The following is a 21112-nucleotide window of genomic DNA, read 5'->3' as shown; positions in this document are numbered from 1 at the left end:
GAAAGAAAATTGCTAAGTCCCACGTATACATCTTCAACGCTCCCTCATCACTGAACAGTTCTTCTTAGAGGTACTTTTGTTAACAAATCACTTAGCCCTTTTGCAACCTGTAGAAAAGGTTGCAAACAGTCTTAGTTCCAGGCCCTGCTTCCAAGACACTTAGAAGACTCTTTCATTCCTTTCAGTTTCATAGGTAATACAAGATATTAATACATGGCAGAGTCCCGTCTTTCACAAAATGTTTAAACTAGATTGAAACCGAGGGAAATACATACTGAACCATCAGGTTCTTCCTCTTGCCTGCAGAAAAACCTCTGATTGTCTGGAGGGCTCTACTCTTACCCTCTGTACCATCAATGAACCCTGTATTTACTCAATGAAATGAACAACACAAACACACAACCACTTGGCAGTGAACATCAAGATATCAGGACATTCTAGGTGCTACAATGATGGTGGTTTCATGAAACCCATTCACATTTGCTATTTTTATATGAACTGTTTATAAACTGTTCCCTGGGAATAGGTTAGGCCTTAAAAATAACCAAAAAGCAAACAAACAAAACATCATAAATGAATAGGCTGAGCAGTGGTGGCTCACACATATAATCGTAGGAACTCAGGAGGCTGAGAACTGAGGATCACGGTTCAAAGCCAGACTAGGCAGACAAACTGGAAAAAAAAATCTTATCACCAGTTCATTATCAAAAAGTCTCAGTATGAGCACCAAAACAAAAAGTACCAACTCTTTCAAGAGATGCTCTAAAAGTGTTGGTACTTACAATTCTGAAGAAATTAACCCACTTGTTAATCTGAAGGCTGCTTACATATTGCTTGCTTAAGAATGTTATTGCTGTGTCAAGAACAAAATCAGGAGGTTTGTCAAACAATCTAGGTCAGAACCTGGGGTCCAAGAACCTGGGGTCTGAGCCCTCTGAGGTGCCTATAGGTAAAGCAGCTCCTTCAGCCCCATTTGAGTCTGCCAGGTATAACTCTGCTGAACATCTAATCAGGGAACAAACCAACAGCATAATCCTTCTGGGTGCACAGGGCACTTGTCCCAGCACTCTTGGAAAATTCCATATTATCAGACTCAGTTATTGCCTGCTATGGGCTGTTCTTTCCTGCAGTCGATAAGTCCTTGGAACATTCAGGTGACTTGCCAGAAAAATGCCAACTTGTCAAAGACACTTTTCTACTCAAATGAAGCCAGATACCAGCTTCAAATTTTAATGAACTAAATCACCTGAATGGGATATATTCATTTGTTCAGTGTTTCATAACGTTAATTGTTTTCTCACCCATGTTATATCATCCTTGATCACCTTCTGTGGTACTTCGGTAGGGTTGGAAGGACAAGTAATAATTCTATTTATGTATAAAAAAAACTGAGATTCAGGAAACTCAAATGACTTGCTTAAGACATATGGCAGAGTCAGGATTCATATCTTCTAATTCATGATCCAACTCTCTGCATATTACGTTATTTTGCACCTCTCATACTCCAAACAAGAGGGAAGCAGACCTGCTGAATTTTCAGGACTAGTCACTAGATTGATAGGCCAGAAAAGGAATTCAAAAACTGGCAGTGAATTGAGAGGAAACTATGCCGAGTAAATCACCTTGTTTTATAGTTTTGTTGAATCAAGACAAAGGCCTACAATAGAGGTTAGAGAAAAGTATAAAGAAACAAAGCCCAGAAAAAGCCATTTCTGACAAAGCAATATATAGACCAATTAATAGATCTCCAATTCCCAGAAAAGAAAATGGACTTTTACTCTGGTGAGTGATATCACTAATATTTACACTTTCATTGAGGTGAGTTGCTGAGATTTTTATGTTTGTTTGTTTGTTTGTTTGTTGTGTATGTGTGTGCTGGTTCTGGGGCTTGAACTCAGGGCCTAGGCACTGTCCTTAAGCTTTTTTGGTCAAGGTTAGCACTACTGCTTTTTGGTAATTAACTGGAATGCTTGGGCAGGCTTTGAACCACAATCCTCAGATCTCAGTCTCTTGAGTATCCAGGATTACAGGAGGAAGCCACCAGTGCCTGGCCCTGGGGCTAGAAGAAGGGGGTGAAGGGTCTTATGGTTCTGGGCAAGCATTTATATAGTCTCCACCCACCCCTTCTTGGTAGGAATGAATAACTATTCTTGTCTGCTTAATTCTATCACCTTTAGATGTTTACTGACAGAATTAAACAGACATGAACACCTCAGAAATAAGTCTTTGTCCCCAAGTGAGACAGTGCATATCTGAGCGCAAATTCCAATTCTACATCTATTGCTAGTTGGTATAATTACCAAGTTAACAACAAAGATTTTTTTAAAATAATTTTTATGTGCAGGAGGGACCAAAGACTGGCAACTAGTTACTGAATAACTAGAGACAATTAACCAGCATCCACCAAACCAGACACTTGCCAAAACACAAGTTTCACATATTAGAACTTACATTCTAACTTTTCTGTTCATGTTACAAAAATAGCCAGACAAATATCTAACATAAAGGACCAATTCAACCACTGTGAAGAGCAGACTGTTAAAAGATGAAGATTCAACTGAAATTCCTCTTTAAAAGTAAAATTTTCTATTTAGAACAATAGAGCTAAGTTGGGTGAAAGGCACTAAATTAACAACTAGGCAAGTGTTTCCTCCCTGTTCTGCCTTTGGTGCTTATGTTCCATCATGGATGGGCCTTGGGGCTGGCACAAAACAGAGGAGTTCCTGTGTATAACATCCAGATAAGACTCTGCTGATGGTATGGCCACCCCTACTCCTTACAGAACCACCCATGGGCCAGAATGTCATTTTCCAGCGTTGTTAAAACAATGCTAGTGATGCCAAAAAACTAATGTATGGAAAAAACTCAGACCATTGTGATATCATTGAGGATATAAGAATTAGGTTGTTGTTTTCCTAGTTATGAATGGTGGTTAAATTACTACCAAGGAAAGGAAGTGAAAACAAAGAAGAAATTCAGAAACAAACAACAACAACAACAAAAGGTAAGCCTTCGGTAAGAGCTATGGCACCCTATAAATGATCACATTGCCAAAACAAAAGCATCTAAAAGGCTTACAGAGTCCCTGAGATCATTTCATTAACATGCAATGGATGACCGAGGCTTATTATTTAAGTATCAGGAATACCTGAAGAACACAATTTTCTTCCCCCAAGTCCCCCTGTGGGAAAAGGTTCCCATCCATCTGTATTATATAAGAGATACTGTCTAAGAGGAAGAGAATGACATGGGAGCTGGAGGCCAGGTCCTCTGCTCATCTGAGCTTTCTGTTTAAAATAGCTGGTGCACAGTGAATACCCAAGAACGACAAGTCTAAAAGCATTTCTGTGAACTGTGGACCTTTTATCCTAATTAAAATTACTAATCCCTCTGGGCTTTTAAGGATGTCACATTTTACTTTAGTAAAAGTCAAATCAATTATTCTTTTAACACATCTAGAGAAGAAAAAGGGGGAGAGAAAATGATTTGAAGTCACCTTCAAAAGATGTGCTCCACACTTGGTGTAGAAACAGCAGTGAATAAAAACCCAATCCCTAACACCACCATCCACTCTGCTGTCAGAGCCCAAGGGCTCCAATGCTTACAGAGCTTTCTAGAATCTCTTTAACCATGATCTGAAGTTGAAACCAAATTTTCCCAATGAAGGATGAACGAAAGGAAACTAATCAGCCTGGAATACCCATGTAAGACCATTTTCCTACTTATACTTGCTTGAATTTATATAAAGAACTGTAACTTAGACTGAATAAGAAATTATCCCTCAACATTGCACTTATCAAAAAAGGAAGACCTAAAAGACACATTCAGATAGCCTGGAGTGTTTTCCCCCCTCATATTACAACATCCTATTAAGATCTTTAGCTTTTAATGATATACTAGTAATATCTACAAAATTTATGCATGTTCAAATAAGAGTCATTTTAAAAACATTCTGACTTTATCCCAGTCCATGACAAGGCTAATAAATTAATGGTCAGACATTTAGAAAATAAATAACAGAAATAAGCTCAATCTTTATGTTAGTAAAAAATTAGATTAGTTAAAACCATGCACAAAAGGAGCAACAGAGCCACAATAGCAGAATTCTTTAAAAGGAGACTATCAGGACTTATTTTATGAATACCTTTGAAAATGCAAAGGGAAAAATACTTTATTTTTGTATTTTCTTGCATACAAAGCAAGTCTATTTCAAGGGGGAAAGAATATAATCCATCTGCACAATGCATCCGGATTACCGGACATGGGCAGACGGAGACAAATGAACTTCATTATGCACATTACCATCTTTTCGTTGTTCAGTACAGAAGACTTGCCCGGCTGATATTCGTAAATACTTTTAGGCTCTGCACGGTATTTTCTTGTATCCACTTTCTTATCTGGGGGCTCCCAGTCGTTTCTGTAAAAAGAAAATCCTATTAGAGCTATTTTCATGAAAATTGGCATCCACTTCAGACACAGTCTGACTTTGGTTGACGGGTTTAATCAAGAAATTTTTTTTATATCTGAAGCATTAAAAAAAAATCAGAGTCAAGATGAACAATTTAGTTGTGCTGACTTGCTTCTCAAAACAAGCAATTAAGTCTCTGCAAAAGGTTTGAAGTGCCCTGCACTCAAAACCAGGCACTAGGAAATTGACAGGAAGAAAAAGAAGATGACTCACACATACTCGTGTTTTCCTATAAATCTGGTTCCATTAAAGTTTGCCCTGGGAAAAATCTTTCACTTCCAGTTTTCTGGTAGTTAATTGGAGATAAGAGTCTCATGAACTTTCCTGTCCCCACTTGGCTTAGAACCACGAACTTCAGATCTCAGCCTCTGGAATAGCTAGGATTACAGGTATGAGCCATCAGCATCCAGCAGAAAACTGCAATTTTTTTCATATATGAGTATTACTGCCCTTTGAATTGTGGTTGTATTCTGTCTTTCATGCATGCTACTAGCTTCCTGAAGACAGAACAATGACATACTTGCATTCTTATAGCACCTCTGGTTCATTGCATAGAAGGTACCCAGAGGGTGCGTGATGAGTGTACCTGGGTATGGGTAAGGTTCTAGGCTTCCTTTCATACTAATTATCAAATTCCTCACAAAAAAAAGGCCACATAGGCATGTGTGAGGTTTTTAAAGTAGCCTCTCAGTTGTCTACAAGGATGGGAAAGGTACGGAGGGGTTACACTGGATGTGCATTTAAGGGAAAAAAACGTGATATTATTATGACAGAGTCTTCTGTGAGTGGAAATTGGTAGAAGTAGCCAGAGACACCTGTACAGACAAATGGGATGTGTGCTTCAAGAGGCATATGTGCAGATGAAAACTCAATAAAAGAAAATTGTTCAGTGCAGGCATGAAGTGATAACATCATTAGAACAAGTCTAAGCCTTTTGTCCTAATAACACAAGTTAAATGGGTAAACAGACATTAAAAAGGGTGCCTTCAGCTGGGTGTTAGGGGTTCACACCTGTAATTCTAGCTATTTAGGAGATGGAGGTCTAAGATTATGGTTTGAAGACAGCCCAAGCAGGGAAGTTTATGACACTCTTCTCTCCAGTTAACCAGCAAAAAGCCAGAAGTGGAGCTGTGGCTCAAGTAGCAAAGCTCTAGCAGTGAACAAAAGAACTAAGGGAGAGCACAAGGCTCTGAGTTCAAGCCCCAATACTGACATTAAAAAAAAAGGGGGGGGGGGAGTTTGGCCTAGTGGTAGAGTGCTTGCCTAGCATGCACGAAGACCCGGGTTCAATTCCTCAGTATCACATACTTAGAAAAAGCCAGAAGTGGTGCTGAGGCTTAAGTGGTAGAGATCTAGCCTTGAGAAAAATCCAAGGACAGTGCTCAGGCCCTGAGCTTAAGTCCAGGACTGGCAAAAAAAAAAAAAAAAAAGTGGCTGTTTTAAAATTCTTTCCTATGAATGTGCAGAGTATGCCCAGAGAATATGGAAATTGGTGACAAATCTTGAAGTAAAGATTTTTGTTGGGAAAAAGTAGAAAATTATGTAATCATTAAATTAAGGCTAGGCTCTGGGCTGAGCATTAGTAGTGTTATATGGGCCAGGAGTTTGGATTAGTGGTAGAGTGCTTTCCTAGCATCCATGAAGACCTGGGTTTGATTCCTTGGTACCACATACATAGAAAAGCCAGAAGTGGTATGGTACTGTGGTTGAAGTGGCAGAGTGCTAGCCTTGAGGAAAAAGCTCAAGAACACTGCTCAGGACCTGAGTTCAAGCCCCAGGACTGGCACAAAAAAAGAAAGAAAAAAACATTTTGCGGGTGAGATGGCTCACACCTGTAATCCTAGCTACTCAGGAGGCTGAGATCTGAAGATCATGGTTCAAAGCCAGCCCAGGCATTAAAGTCTGTGAGACTCTTATATCCAATTGACCAATAGAAAATGGGAAGTTGAGCTGTGGCTTAAGGGGTAGAGCAGTAGCTTGAGCTGAAGAGCTCAGGGACAACACCCAGGCCCAGAGTTCAAGTCCCACAACCGACCAAAAAAAAAAGCATTATATATATTATCTCACTTAATCATTGAGATATTCTGATCAAGGAGTTGTGCTATTCTGATCTCCATTACAGATAAGGTCACTTGAGACTCCGAATAGTAACTGATGATGGTGAAAGAACGGAGATTCAAGCTCCTTATTTTAAGAAGGTTCACGGATTTCAATAAATGCTGAGGAAAGCAAGTGTCAGACAAAGATGAAAACAGTGAATACTTACCTCTCTGGGCTTGACTTGAGTGAGGAAGAGCGGGCTGGGAGGGGAAGCGTGGCTGATCTCTTAACCACCTTCTCACCATCAATATAGCTCATCTCACTTTTTGAGCGAGGCACAGAAAGGGGAGATTTTGCTGGAGAACATACACACAGAAAGACTTTGAAATCCAATGGAAACAAAATCAGAAGATGTTTACCCGAATCCACCTCCCTCCCCTGGGAAACTCAAAGTTACTTACTGTCTTCAGAAAAGGAGTATCGAGGAGAGTACAGGTCTGAATCATCATCTAGTGGGAGGAAAAGGGCATAATTAGGAGAAATGGGGAGAGGAAGGAGAAACAAGGTTCCTGTGCTTCCCCACTTCCAGTCAGTCTTGCACCACAGCCAGGCACACCAGGGAGGAAGGGCTAAAGCACTGGATGCCACACCACAGCAGACCAAAGTGGAGGGCAGTGAGGTGGGGCCAGTGCCTAACACTAGAAAATGTATGGGGACAAACAGCCAAGGTCTTTCTCACGAGAATACCCACTTCCAACACAGGAATTCAGGACCTAGAGTCTGGATAAGGAGGGTGGAGGGGCAGCCTCTGGTCTTACCCATTAAGGGCCCCAGGATCTTGCCAGGCCTCTTTTTAAGTCATGGGACTGCTACTGGATGGGATGTGGCAGGGGGTTGGGGGGGGGGGGGGCTGGACTAGATAGTATGACTGCTAGCTCCCCAAATTAACTCTGACATGTTTTATATTACATTTCTATAGACAACATCATTAACAAAAAGGCTCTGCAGCTAAGAGGAGTTTGAGAAAAATCAACATGGTAATTTGTTTTGATTGTTTCAACTCAACCTGGCTCCCTTGAGTAGATTTCTTTTCTTAGAACACAACACACCTATGGTTGATGTGGTTATATGATCTGCTCTTCTGATACTGCTTGGGGTAAATGTCTACTGACTCTGGAATAAATTAAACTAATTCCAAGGTGGTGGAAGCTACCCCCAAATAAGCCAAACCCTGGCTCTAAAACTGATTGGATCAAAATTAACATCTTAACCCTCATGGAAGTGGCTGTTTTTTTAAACTAAAAATTGGATCCTGTGCCCCCTTACAGGAACTATGCATTGCTGGATATTAAGTCAATATATCCACAATAGTCCTTCCAAAGTGTTATTCCAAAAAGAGTTCAATGAAAAATCTACCTTTCCTATTTTCTAGTATCTTGCTAATGTGATTTTTGCATTCATGCATACAGAATGAAGACCTAATTCTTCCATTAAATGTCTTTAGTGAAGCACATGACTTAACCAGCAAAGATGGGCCAAAGAATATATGCTATGTTAATAACAATGTTAATCAACTCATTTCCTTCCAAATCCTTTCAACTTTCAGAGCAGAAAGAAAGGTCAGAATACTTTTTGAAAAGTATAACCAAGATATTTTTTCACAACCCTTTTATCTTAAAAGGTAAGAATTAGGCAACATATAGTTGAAATAGGTATAGGTCTTTACAACACAGTATCTTGCTATATAGTCTAGGCTGGCTGAAACTTGATTATCCTTGCCTCATTCTTGGATGACTCATCATACCTGCCAATGTTTCACTATTAAAACTTGAATGTGTTAAACCATCATTTGAAATATGATGTAAAAATCAATGTTAATAAATTATTTAAAAAATGTTGCTTTGTAAAAAAAAATCAACGTTCATAAATTCTTTAATAAAAAAATTTAAAAAAAAACTTGAATGAAGGTGGCGCTGTGGCTCAAGGGGTAGGGCAATAGCCTTGAGTTGAAGAGCTCAGGGACAATGCTCAGGCCCAGAGTTTAAGCCCCATGATGAACAAGAAAGGGGAGAGAGGAGGTATATTTTTGGAAAAACTGAATAACTGTATTTATTTTCTTAATAGTACTTGATTCTTGTGCTCATATTATATCAAAGAACACTAAGAACCAGCTTTGATTTCAGGGATTTGATTAGTAAAACAAATGTGCTTCCTTAAAATGAAGTTAGCTCAGATAGAAAACAATATAGTATTACTTCAAATCCAGTCTAACATTTTAGCTCAAAGTCCTATACCTCTCTGAATCAAGGCAAAATTGAAGCCTATAAACAGATGGTGAAGTGAAAATAATTTATAGCTATCACCTGGGTCATAAGTCTGGGAGCAAAGTTATGAGTAGAGACATGATATTTAAAGTCAAAAATTAAGACTGGTTTCAAAGATCTGTTTCTTCCCAGAAATTTCTAATATGGAATTACTAATAAGGCTTATTAAGAGTCAACAAATATTTTTTTTCCTTTTTGTCCTACTACCAGGGCAATCTGCTGATTAATTTTTCTCACTGGCTTCAAACCAATCTCAGTCTCCTGAATAGTTAGGATATTAAGTATGAGTCATTAGCACAAGGTGAAATACCATTCTTACAAAATGAAAAATATAAGACTTCTTTAGAAGTCAGACTGAATGTTCTTTATTAGCTATTTCCTTGTTTGATATAAGTAGAAAAAGAAATTGCCACCCAAAGCTAAGACAGGACAGAGTATTTTCATTTCTCAGTGTCAATGGGAATTTAACATGGATTTCAGTTCTCAGCATTTTAGGAGGGCACAGTTGAAGTCAAATAGATTCTTCTGAACAAGTTAAGCAATTATGACAAGTTCCATTTATTCTGTAGTTTGTTCTTCTAATTTTGTTTTCTAGCAGAAAAAAAAGTTAGGGCTCAATGAGGATAGGAAAATTAGACAGCAGGAATCAACTCAAGTCTTTCTGACTTTATTTCTTCATGTTACCTCTAAATCCTGTCATAAGGATGGCTGATTCTTTTCTTTCACCCTAGTGTCATGTGCTTAATTCTGGGAAAGGCAAGAGATTATAGGCATTCAATTTTTTTTTAATTACAAAAGAGGTCCCAAAAAATACTGTCCTAAAACCCCAGCACATTGTTATCTAAGCCAATCTCTAGCCCTGGAAGACTTTGTACTATTTTTTCCAATCACCCCATATGGGTAATAGTTTAGAAACTTTTCTGAGCTACCATACTACACTTAGTTTTCTTCTTGCTGGCTCCAAAGACAATGGTTAAGAATCATTCATGCTACATGTTCCCCTGCTGATGTCTGAAACCTTCTCCCGATAAGCCAAGTCTATCCTGAGGAAGATAGATATGCCATTAGAAATGCCAAGGAATGGGGAAATTGAGTACAAGGAGTACCCTTCTGCATTTCTATATGACAGAGCTAATTTACTTTCTCTCTCTCTCTCTCTGTTTAATCATAGTTAAGAGACATAATAGGTAAAATGGTTCTTAAGCTGCCCATGAACTAGCACCAGAAAGCCTGCCTTCACTTTTTCTCCAGTGGCTCTTTAAAACAATGCCACAAAAAAAACAAAAACAAACAAACAAAAAAAACCAATGCTACAGTAGACTCTGCTGAGTTGGGGCCTTGTGATTCCTGCTCCTAGGGTAGCCACATGCTGTTTTTGCCCCTCTGGGCATCAAGCTGCAGACACTAAACCTTAGCATTTCCCATGTCAGGCACCTTGAACATAACACAGGACTTTCATCAAGTAAACCACTCGCTTCAGGACCCTGAAAACTCCTAGTGAACTCTGATGTTCACACTCCAGCAAGTCTCCCTTGGCAGGCTGCCCTTGGTAGCTCAATTTGTGAACAGACAGAAAGGTGCCAGAAACTACCAGAAGCCACATAACTGACTTTAAGTGAACTTCTCAATGACATTCCTTTAGGTTTTTTGTTTTGTTTTGGAAAGAATTTGTAAGTATTCAAGACAAGGGAGAAAGTATTGGTGGAAGATTATTACTCTGTAATTACTACATAAGCATAATTACTGCTTATATCATAAGCTTTCCATTTTATATACTTCAGATTTTTTTCTTTATTAAAATGTTTATTATCTTTACATAGTTGTACAAAGGTATTTTGTTTTGTTTTGTTTGCCAATGCTGGGGCTTGAACTCGGGGCCTGGGCACTGTCCTTAGACACTTTTTGCTCAAAGCTAGTGCTCTGACACTTGAGCCACAGCACCACTTCCAGCTTTTTCTGTATATGTGTTACCAAGGAATCGAACCCAGGGCTTAGTGCACGGTAGGCAAGCACTCTGCTACTAGGCTATGCTTCTATCCCAGGGGTTTTAATTTATTTATTTCTTAGCTCTTTAAGCCTAAAATTATTTCTGTAATATTAATGGCTCATTTTTAACATGGTCTTCTTCCATTGCTAAACACAGTTCCTCTCAGGCTTTTTCTCACACAAGTAGGAATTGCAAGGATAAGAAAGGAGGAAGGATAAGAAGGAAGGACAGACATATATACATATCCTATTTTAAAAAAAAAGAAGAAAATAAATCAAAGATAATGTGGAAACAGCAAAGTTTGGGATGGGAGAAAAAAAGCAGAAGTCCTAGGAACACAGGAGAAATTCACCAGGTCATCTGGGTTTTCATAAAAGACCAAGATAGGATACAGGGTAGCCACCAAAGAAAGAGAATAATGAGGACGAGATGCTGTAAAGCTAAAGGAGAAAGTCTGGGAGAACGTGAACAACACTTACCATTCTCAGCTCCTAGCAGATGCCTGGGTCCTGAATGTACAAGAGAATAACTGCCTTGCTTCTGAACTATTCTGTAGCCCAAAGGCTTTTTGCACTTGCTAGGCGGAGGCCTTCTGGGAAGTTCTCATAAGAAGAGCAAAGGTGACTGCTTTGAGCAGCTCAGCCCCTCCTCTGGGCAGGACTAACCAGAGTTTTGGACAGGAGGCACAAGTCCTAGCAGAACCAACAATCTTCACAAAAGAACAAATTGCTTGAACTCATGCAACATAAGGCTATTCTTAGAAACCCTACGAGGCAAATAGAGTATCATTTTAACTCAACTGTATCTGTACTTGAGAAAAAGTCTTTTTTTTTTATGGTGTCAGTCCTGGGATTTGAACTCAGGGCCTGGGCACTGTCTCCTGAGCAATTCTTTTTCTCTTTTCTTTTTTTTCCCCTCAAAGCTAGCACTGTACCATTTGAACCACAGCTCCATTTTTTTTGGAGGCTCATGGACTTTCCAGTTTGAACTGGCTTTGAACCTCAATCCTTAAATCTCAGACTCCTAAGCATGTATGAGCTACCACCACTCAGCTATCAGTCCTTCCTTAGTGAGGCCTCATCTAGGAATGAGACATACCACTGTGACGCCATAACTTGGAGGTGCATAGGGGTAGTAGTGGTAGTGTCCTGAATTGCTGCACCAGGACATCTGATGGTTATCACAGGTCACAGGGAAAAGCTGCTCCATGGGCTTCAACTCTGGCAACAAACAGCCCTTCTCATCAACATGGCCTGGTGGCTCCCCACAGACAATAGACCACACAGTCACCCATCAGTCACCTGAGTTTTCTGTAGATGATTAGGCATCATTTAACAATATCTTCTGTCTTCTTGACATCCAATGTGTCAAGTGAGCTCTCACACACGGGCCAGTGCTGAATGGGAAGACTCACTACTCTTTGAATCTGCATTTCTTAAGCTAATTCTGATATCCATTCTTTACAAACTAAATTTAACCAACAATCATAGCTCATTTTGGAGAGATGGAAAGGAGCAATGTTTCTCCATTCCAATGGCTCAATCCTGACTGTACAGACCCATCACCTGGGAAGCTTTACTTATTCCATGTTCACAGACACTACCTAAGGAGACCGAAGATTAGCAGCCCAAGGCAGGATTGACCCAAGGGAAGCTGAAGTAGGTTGTCAGAGATAGGCAAGGAGGGGATAGATAACCAAGAGCAGAGGATGTGTCAGGGGCAGAGAAAGAACAGCAGAGCAGTGCAGCTGAGAAAAAGCCCACATTTGGTGAATTTTCAGATTTGTTTGAGTTTGAATCCTGCCTCTGCTGCTTACTATGTAATGTTGTACATATTACTTAACCTCTGTGATCCTCATAATCTTCATCAATGAAATGAAGACTCACTGCAGTGGGTTACTGGGAGGCTGAAATGAGGTAATAGTGACATGCTTAGCACAGAGATTCATACTAGTGAAGAGCTGAATGAATGGTAAACATGTTACCATGGTGGCAGTCATGTCATCATCATTAGTAGGATCATGACCAAGAGCTGAAGAAGTATAAACCACCATGGTGACATCTCCTAAATCAGGACAGGGGTAAAGTGGGACTGACTGTATTTCTGAGTGCCTTCTCCAAAGCCAATCCTCTCTCCAGTTTCATGAAACAAAGGGTAAGCATATACAAGTAGTATCTCAGAGATGAGAGGACAGTTGGAAAGACCTACTCCTTGCTGGAATCTATATAAGTTTGTCTTTCCAAAGTACATTTTTAACCTCATTGATTGAGATATGATCATCCTGTTTATATCTCAGAAGTCTGGCCAGAAGTTTACTTAACCAGGCTAACTAGAGAGAAAAGAAGGTTATGTTCAAATGATTTCTTACTATTTAGGAGATTCAACTTTGAGATATTTAGATGTTTTTCTTTCCTTTAATGCTGAATTGATAACTACAATTTAGACAAAGGCAGGAGCTCTCAGACTAAGCTTTGATAAGTTTACTAAAGATAATTCTAGCTCTAAGCTTTGGGTTAAAACAAAACATTAGCAGCATTAACAAGTTTTTCTCCAGGAGATAAAACTCTGTACTGAAAATAGTTATTTATCAATTGTTTATTCTGTAATGCACATTAAAATCTATAGCCAAAGCCGGGCACTAGTGGCTCACACTTGTAATCCGACTAACTTAGGAGGCTGAGATTTGAAGATGATAGACTGGGCAGGAAAGCCAGTGAGATTCTTATCTCCAATTAACCACATAGAAAAAGCTGGAAGCAGTGCTGTACTTCAAGTGACAGAATGCTAGACTTGGAAAAAGGAGCTTAGGGACATTGCCTAGAGTTCTAGGCCCAGGACCCGCTCCTGGACTCATGGTAGAGTTCTTATCTAACAAGTTCAAGGCAATGAGTTCAAATCCCAATATCTAAAAAAAAGTAGGTGAGGGGCACATGCTACCTATGGGGAGACAGCACCACAAACAGAGCTGAGGAGATCCTGCTGGGACCCATAGACAACATCAAATCCACAAACCACAGATCTAGAAATCCAGAGAACCTCTCAAAAGTTAAAAAAATGTAAAAGGACCCAATTTCCTTCATTTGTGAAAAGCCTTTATATAACTAAATATATCAGTGATACATGCCTAGCTAGATATGTCATCTAGGCAGAGATGGGGGCGTGAGATGGAATCTACCCTATTTTTAAAGATCTCTAGGGAAGACAGCTTCTTTGGAACTTGTGTTACAGTCAAATCATCTTTTTTTATTATGCATTTTTAAATGTTTAACCTCATTTTTTGCTTTTTATCTTTCAAAGCTGTTTCTTCCTTTTTTGGTGTTTGAAAATTATGTATTAGGCTTATTTCTAAATATGTGACCAATTTGTCATGTCATCTCTTACCATGTAAACTTCTAGGGAAAGTATCCCTACTTCCTCTTTTGACATCCTTGATGTGTACCAAAATGCAGACACTACCATCAACCAGTGTGACTAGGTACGGTGGCCACGCGCATGGAGCTCAGTGTGAGGCCATGGAACCAACAGCCAGGCTCACTAAGGAACTCAAGGGTGCTGCCAGTGATATGAACAATCTTCTGGTCCAATGGGAGCCACTGTTTTCTCCACAGGACTTCTCCAAGAGGTTTCCCTGAACTCATCTTTTGTAAGATTCTTTGACACCTAGACTCTTAACCACTGAAGAGAATCTGTTAGATACAGATGTGGCTGTCTTCCCCAGCAGGTCAAATTAATACCCAGCACTTTCATGAAATGTTTTTCACCTTGATCCAAATTCTTATTTTCAGAAAACATTATATCCCACCATGACTGATGATTCACTCCAGGAATTCTCAAAGAAGGGCACTCTGAGAGTCCCTAACAGGAGGGCCCAGTTACAAATTGCATATATGGGAACCTGGTAATGTTTCTTTGCTAAGACTTTGTGGCATGTCTATCTCTTGCCCATCTACCACAATGGCTCAACTTGCTCAGCACACTAACATAACAGGACCTGGATAGTTGGTTCAGCCAGCTGTTCTCAGAGTCCCACATGTTCTGAACATTATAACTAAGCTATAATGGCTACTGCCTCATTAATCATGTAAACCCTAAGGGAATAGGATTAAAATATCATCTGGATAGATTTTGGTTATACAGCCCAAGAGGAGTGAGACACCACCACAAAACACAAAGTTAGAGGGAAGCAAAAGAAATAGGAAACAGCCCTTAGCCACCAAGGAAAAAAAACCAAGGTAAAAAGAAAGTAACAGCACTAGTTCAGCACACACTTTCCTTTAATTACCTTCAGATTTAGGACTAGGAGTAGATGCAGGAAACTGGTAGGTAGGAGTGTAAGGGTTGTCCTCTGCAGCAGAGAAAAGCTTGGGTTTTGAAACTACCCACCATGAAGTGGAGGGACTAACAGATCCCCAATTGACTCTTTCAAATACTTGTTACCTATTTTAGTGTTATTAAAGCACAAAGGCATCACACTTAAAATAGATAAATGAATTAGATAGGATTTAGTTATTTTAATATAGCACATCATGCAAATGAGTAAAATAAAATTGTCACCAGCAAAAACAAAAACAAAAACAACCTATCAAAACAAAAATCTAAAAGCCAAATTCCATTATGCCTATAATGGAAAGCTAAGAACTAATTTAAGGCTATGACAACAGATACACTGTCTAAATTGATTGTACCTTCAGAATTTTGCTGGATTTCAGGAAGTTCAGGGAATTTGTACGTAGGGAAATAAGGGTTTTCTTCAGGAGTGTCTAGGCAGAGGAGCAAGTTTGAGAAAGAGAATAGAAGAAGATACAAATGGAGACAATGAACGAATAGGAATCCACATACAATTTAAGGCTCCTTGAATTGTAGAACACAATAAGCTTCAGTAATCATATGAAAGAAATCCAAACTGTTTTTAGAAAAATCCAGTCTTTTGCCTGAATTATTGAGACATATCAAAAAAGGCATTATCATTACTTTTCTTGGACTAAGAATTATATATATTCAGGCTCCAATGAGCAAGAAGCATTTAGCATAAACCAAGTTTTCAATTTTTATCAGCAAGACTTATTATTAAGTCTGACAATAAGTCATGCATAGAGAAAACACTATCCTAAAAGGAATTTTGTTTTAAAATCAAAGCTTGTTCTGTGGGCATTAGAATCAAAGCAAACAAGTGGAATCTTAATTTCTCAAATACTTTTGACAACCATTAGAGCAGGTAGTTTTGTTTAGAAACTGTAATTTAGTGGAGTTAATAGCTATAATATGGGAAATCCAGTGCTGCCCATGGGGCAGAATTAGACATTTTGCACATAATGCATGCGCTTGTTCCTGCATTTAGACTCCTGAAGCTGAGTCTGAAGATGAGAGGGTCAGATACTGCTGGGGGAAATGGGAACTGACCTAGCAGATGACAACCATCTAGCAGTCAGCATCACCAGGAGTGAGCTTATCCATCCAACCATAGCAGATTTACTATCGACTCCAAAACACTCAACACTAAGCACCTCAATATTTAGAAACTGTTTGAAGAGAGGCACATCCTTGTTCTTTGTGAACACAGAAGGAACTAATTAAGAGTGATATTATTTGGCATCCATCCACACCTGAGCAGAAAGATTGGGTATTTGTGGACTTACGCGGGACTTCGTGTATCTTTTATGCCAGGTGACCAGACTGGATTTGGGTATAGGGAAGGGATGCTCTGCCTGCAGGAGGAACAGCATCCTTCTCTTGGTGCAGTGACATTCTTGCTGACTGTCAGGGATAGGATGACTGGCAGCACAGGCGGCAATGAGAGCTGCTGAGGTTGCGACTTGCCTGAGCATGGGCTTCCCACCATGCTGGGTCACTCACTGACAGCAAGTGGGCCACTGATTTGGTAACATCTCTCAGGCTAAGTGGGCTCTAGTGTGTCAGCTCTTGACTAATTCTCAGGGCACCTGTCAAGCCTGGCTCCAAGACTGAGAAGCTTATTTTTCATATTAACACAGTCCTAGAGATGGACTCTATTTCATAAGGTCGGAAGTGGAACCCAGACATCCCTAAGGATGGAAAGCAGAACCAACACAGCGATATACCATTGGCACAAGGTCATCTGAGTGCATGAGGGACTGAATCTAGGTGTGAACATGTTTTCTTAACTTCCAGCTCAGGGTTTCTTTCAACTGGCCCTGCTGACTTGGTAGTCATGGGCTGACACAGAATGTACCCAAAGCTGGAAGCAGGTGGGAGATAAAGCTGCACTCACCCAAAGCAGATACGTATGCAGCACGGATACAGTGCAAGGCTTGGCTTCCTGCATTCCACAACAGATGGGAGGGAGGACTATGAGCTGACCTCAAATCCCAAAGCTGCTACAGGCACACAGGTGTGTCCTCCCTCCAGTGATCTTAAAGCACATAGCTGGGCACAGGCAGACCAGTACCTAATAAGACCCAACTGCATAACCCAGTCCTGGAGTCCAGGCTAAGTCCACATCCAACAATTGAAATATTGGCACATAGCACAGCTTAGCTTCTACAAATGAAAATCAGTACCTCTGTTTAGTTTGTGGATCTGTTTAAACATCGTCTTGTACCAGTCTTTTGATCTCTCGGTATTCTAGAGAAAAAGAAAGACAGAAGATAAAATGAGATGGAACTTCTGGCACATTCCAGAACTTCTGCGATTACAAAATCAACAGCAAACAGGGACAATATTTTTAATTCAAAACTCAGCCACATTTGTATCTTTAAAAAAAATTAGCCAGGCACACCTGTAATCCTAGCTACTCAGGAGGCTGAGATCTGAGGACTACAGTTCAAAGCCAGCCAGGGCACTAAAGTCCAGTGAGACTCTTATCTCCAATTAACCACGAGAAAACCAGAAATGGCACTGGGGCTAAGGCTCAAAGTGGTAGAGCATTAGCCTTGAGTGAAAAAACTCAGAGATAGCTCCCAGACCCATGACTGACCAAACAAACAAAAAGATAAAAATTTGAGAAAAAACAGACAAACAAGAAATTTGGACATAAATCTGCAGAATAATATTTGGATAAAGGATACAATTTTTGAAAAAAAATGTGTCCATTCTTCATTTTCTTAAATTTCATTTTCAGAGAGATTATCTGTATATGTATACACTAACAGAAACAGCTTTTTCTAAAATCATGAAATGGAAAATACTTGTTTATGATGCTCTATCCCTGGCCCTTCTGGGTTATTCTGTATAAATATAAGTCACCTTGCACAGGCCAGATTTAGAATACATACATTAAAATGTAACCCATTATAGCCTCCAATGCAAGAAAATTTTCATCTTCACCACAAAGCTAGGCCTTTTTTTTAAAGATAAAAATAACACAAGGAAGGTGACACATAGCTGGTTAGAGCAGGTATTTTTATTCCCACTTTACAGATGAGAAAATGAGACAGGGAAAGTTAAAATTAGTTATCTGCGGCCATAGAGGTGAGTGGAAGGGCCACTTACCACGATGGGGGCAAGACTGGGAGAATAATGCAACCCCAGGAATCCTTGCTTCCTAATGGAAACAGGGAGGCTTGGTCCCCAAGATGGTGGTATGGGGAGAAGCCATGGATCCTGAGGAAGGTAGGACCTAGTAAGAGGTCCTTAGGTCACAACAATGAATCCCACAAGGGGCTGTGGGAGTCCACCCATCTTCCCTCTTTCTGCTTCCTGACTCATCTGTGAGCACTCACTCCCACATATATTCCTGTCAAGATGTACCTCCTTCATTAGAGGCCCACAGCAAGGTGGCCTGGACTTGAACCTCCAGAACTATGAGCCACAATAAACCTCTCTTTTATTTTATAAGCAGCCTATAGTGCTGCAAAGCTGACGAAAACATTCCTACAAAATGGAACCACTACTCACTCAAATGAGATAGTGTGACCCCCAAAGCCAAACTGTACTCATGACGAGCACTCTCTTCTTCTATTATTACTTAGAACCAGAGAAGAGTTCCTTCGAGGTTAAGTTCTAGGATGTTTCTATTGGCTTCCTTCAAAATGACATAAGAATGCCGGGTGTGGTGGCTCACCCTGTAATCCTAGCTACTCAGGAGGCAGAGATCTGAGGATAAAGGTTCAAAGCCAGCCCAGGCACAAAGGACTCTTATCTCCAGTTAACCTCTAGAAAATAGGAAGTGGGGCTAGCTCAAGGGTAGGATAGTAGCCTTGAGCTAAAGAGCTCAGGGACAATGCCCAGGCCTAGGGGTAGGGTGGTAGCCTTGAGCTGAAGAGCTCGGGGACTGGGCCCACATCGAGTTCAAGCCCCATAACCCCCCCAAAAAAAATAAGGCATAAAAATAATCCCTTCTCCAAACAGAAATCACAGAGGAACACATTGTAGCCAGTGGTCTGGTGAACAAAGGTTGAAGAATGGAATAAATCTGAACTCAGTTTCAAAGGCAACCTGGTAGAAAGCCTGGCTTGGCTAACAGACCCACTGTGTTCTGGAGGCCTTGGTGGGCTGAATCCTTTGTAGCTTCCTGGGTGTGTCCCTCTTGGAAGATGGGGAAAACCTCACCCACAGATGATCTTCCTGAATCTAGAACCAAGGACCACAGGTCTCAAACTCTCCCCAAGATGTCCTAGTCCTGGAGCAGGAGCTGCTGAATGGGCTTCACAGAATAACAAAGGATGACTGTCTAGGATACTCTGCACTGAGCATTCACAAGTCCCTGTTGTAAAGAAATCTCTCCAACTTTATTCCACCCAGATATTCCTTTTATCTGTGAGATTCATTAATATCCCACACTCACTTTCAGAGAAACTAGTGTATACCAAGTCTGAAACACTGCTTATCAAGAGTGTGCCACTTAGGGTCTGGCAAGACAGTGAAGACCCTCCCCCCTCTAGGCCTCTTATCTGTGGATGGGGTTGATGGGCACCCATGGCTGCACATTGTCATTCTTGTCTAAGATGAAGTGTAAGAAAGACCTGAGGTCCAACCCCTACCCGCAGTGGGATGCCCACTTCATCCATGGACACATTGCTTAGGTCCTGTGCACTCTTCACCACGCGCCTGCCATCATCCTTCACTCGTTTTTCAGCAGCCCTGCTGGGTGAGGTGGGTTTTTCCTGGGTTGGTACTGTGTCCTGCTCACCCAATCTTCCCTCTGAGACAGGATCTGGAAATGAAAAGTGGCCATTAGCTGAAGTTCTTCTGGCAGTACCAAAGCAGAGAACTCCCAGATAGTACAGCTAGAGGTCGGTGGTTGTTAATTCCCAAATGGCACTAATTTCACCTAGGGCAGGGGTCAATAAACTCCACGGGCTACCTGTTTTTAGGTTTTTTTTTTTGGTTTTTTGGTTTTTTTATTAAAGAGTTTATTAGCATTGATTTTTACATCATATTTCAAATGACATATTTAACAAACAAGTACTCAGGAAGTGAATCTCTATATACAATCATTGGCACTTAGTTTTTAGAATATAATTAAAATTAGGCTGAGGGTTTGTATGTCATAGATACATATTAATCTATGTAATAAAACATTAGGTCTATAGAGGTATAAGTTTTTATGTCTATGTAGTTGTGTTTATATTTCCAATACCATGTCCATAGCATTGGATATGCAAATATTGAGTCCTCACTCTTGTACTGTTTGGATCTAATAACCACATATTAAAGATACCATGCACCTCTTTTCCTTTGGTCTTGACTTGTGCTTTTATTTTATATTTATTTATTTATTTATTTATTTATTGCTTGCTTGCTTGCTTGCTTGCTTGCCAGTCCTGGGCTTGAGTTCAGGGCCTGAGCACTGTCCTTAGACCTTCTCAAGGATAGAGCTCTACCACTTGAGCCTCAGCACCACTTCTGGCTTTTTTTTTATGTATGTGGTACCAAGGAATTGAACCCGGGTCTTCGTGCATGCTAGGCAAGCACTCTACAACTAGGCCAAAAATCCCGGCCCTGCTACCTGTTATATAAATTAAGTTTTATTGGAACATGACCATGTTAGTTCATTTATCTATTATTTATAAATGGTTTTGTGCTACCATTGCTGAGCTTGGGTAATTGGGACATATGGCCTAGCAAGCCTAAATATTTATCTTTTAATTTTTAAAAGACACTTTGCTGACACCAGTTTTACAGATGTATGCTCACTGTGCTCTGAACAATCAGGTAGCTCTGATTATTGTAAAGATTTTTAAAAGCAGTTACAACTACAAGAAGTTGGCAAAATGTTACTGGAAAGTTCTTGCTTCATCTGGGAAAGTAATTTAACTTTTCTCCGTTATGATTTCTCACGGAAAACAGGGATACTACTTTTCCCCTGGCAAGCTC

The 21112-nt window shown here is 40.1% G+C and overlaps 1 protein-coding gene across 18 annotated transcripts in view; it reads right to left on the bottom strand.

Annotated features, from left to right (window-relative positions):
* Sorbs1 (sorbin and SH3 domain containing 1) overlaps positions 1-21112 on the bottom strand; it is a 228499-nt gene that overhangs the window by 52682 nt on the left and 154705 nt on the right. For 9 of the 18 annotated variants that reach the window (XM_090346194.1, XM_090346178.1, XM_090346179.1 and 6 more), the window contains 6 exons: positions 19777-19949; positions 17356-17419; positions 15505-15579; positions 6970-7017; positions 6735-6864; positions 4303-4417 (listed from right to left, as the gene is read on the bottom strand). In XM_090346194.1, coding sequence (XP_090202320.1) covers positions 4303-4417; positions 6735-6864; positions 6970-7017; positions 15505-15579; positions 17356-17419; positions 19777-19949 — 605 coding nt within the window. The remainder of the gene's footprint in view (positions 1-4302; positions 4418-6734; positions 6865-6969; positions 7018-15504; positions 15580-17355; positions 17420-19776; positions 19950-21112) is intronic. The other 9 variants (XM_090346181.1, XM_090346182.1, XM_090346185.1 and 6 more) reach the window with 1 other exon arrangement.

The sequence above is a fragment of the Megascapheus bottae genome, chromosome 15 (genome assembly GCF_031878675.1).
Source record: "Megascapheus bottae isolate mThoBot1 chromosome 15, mThoBot2.hap1, whole genome shotgun sequence".
Classification (NCBI taxonomy): domain Eukaryota; kingdom Metazoa; phylum Chordata; class Mammalia; order Rodentia; family Geomyidae; genus Megascapheus; species Megascapheus bottae.
Note: the sequence above shows the minus strand (reverse complement) of the source record. Positions and strands in the feature narration are given on the sequence as shown.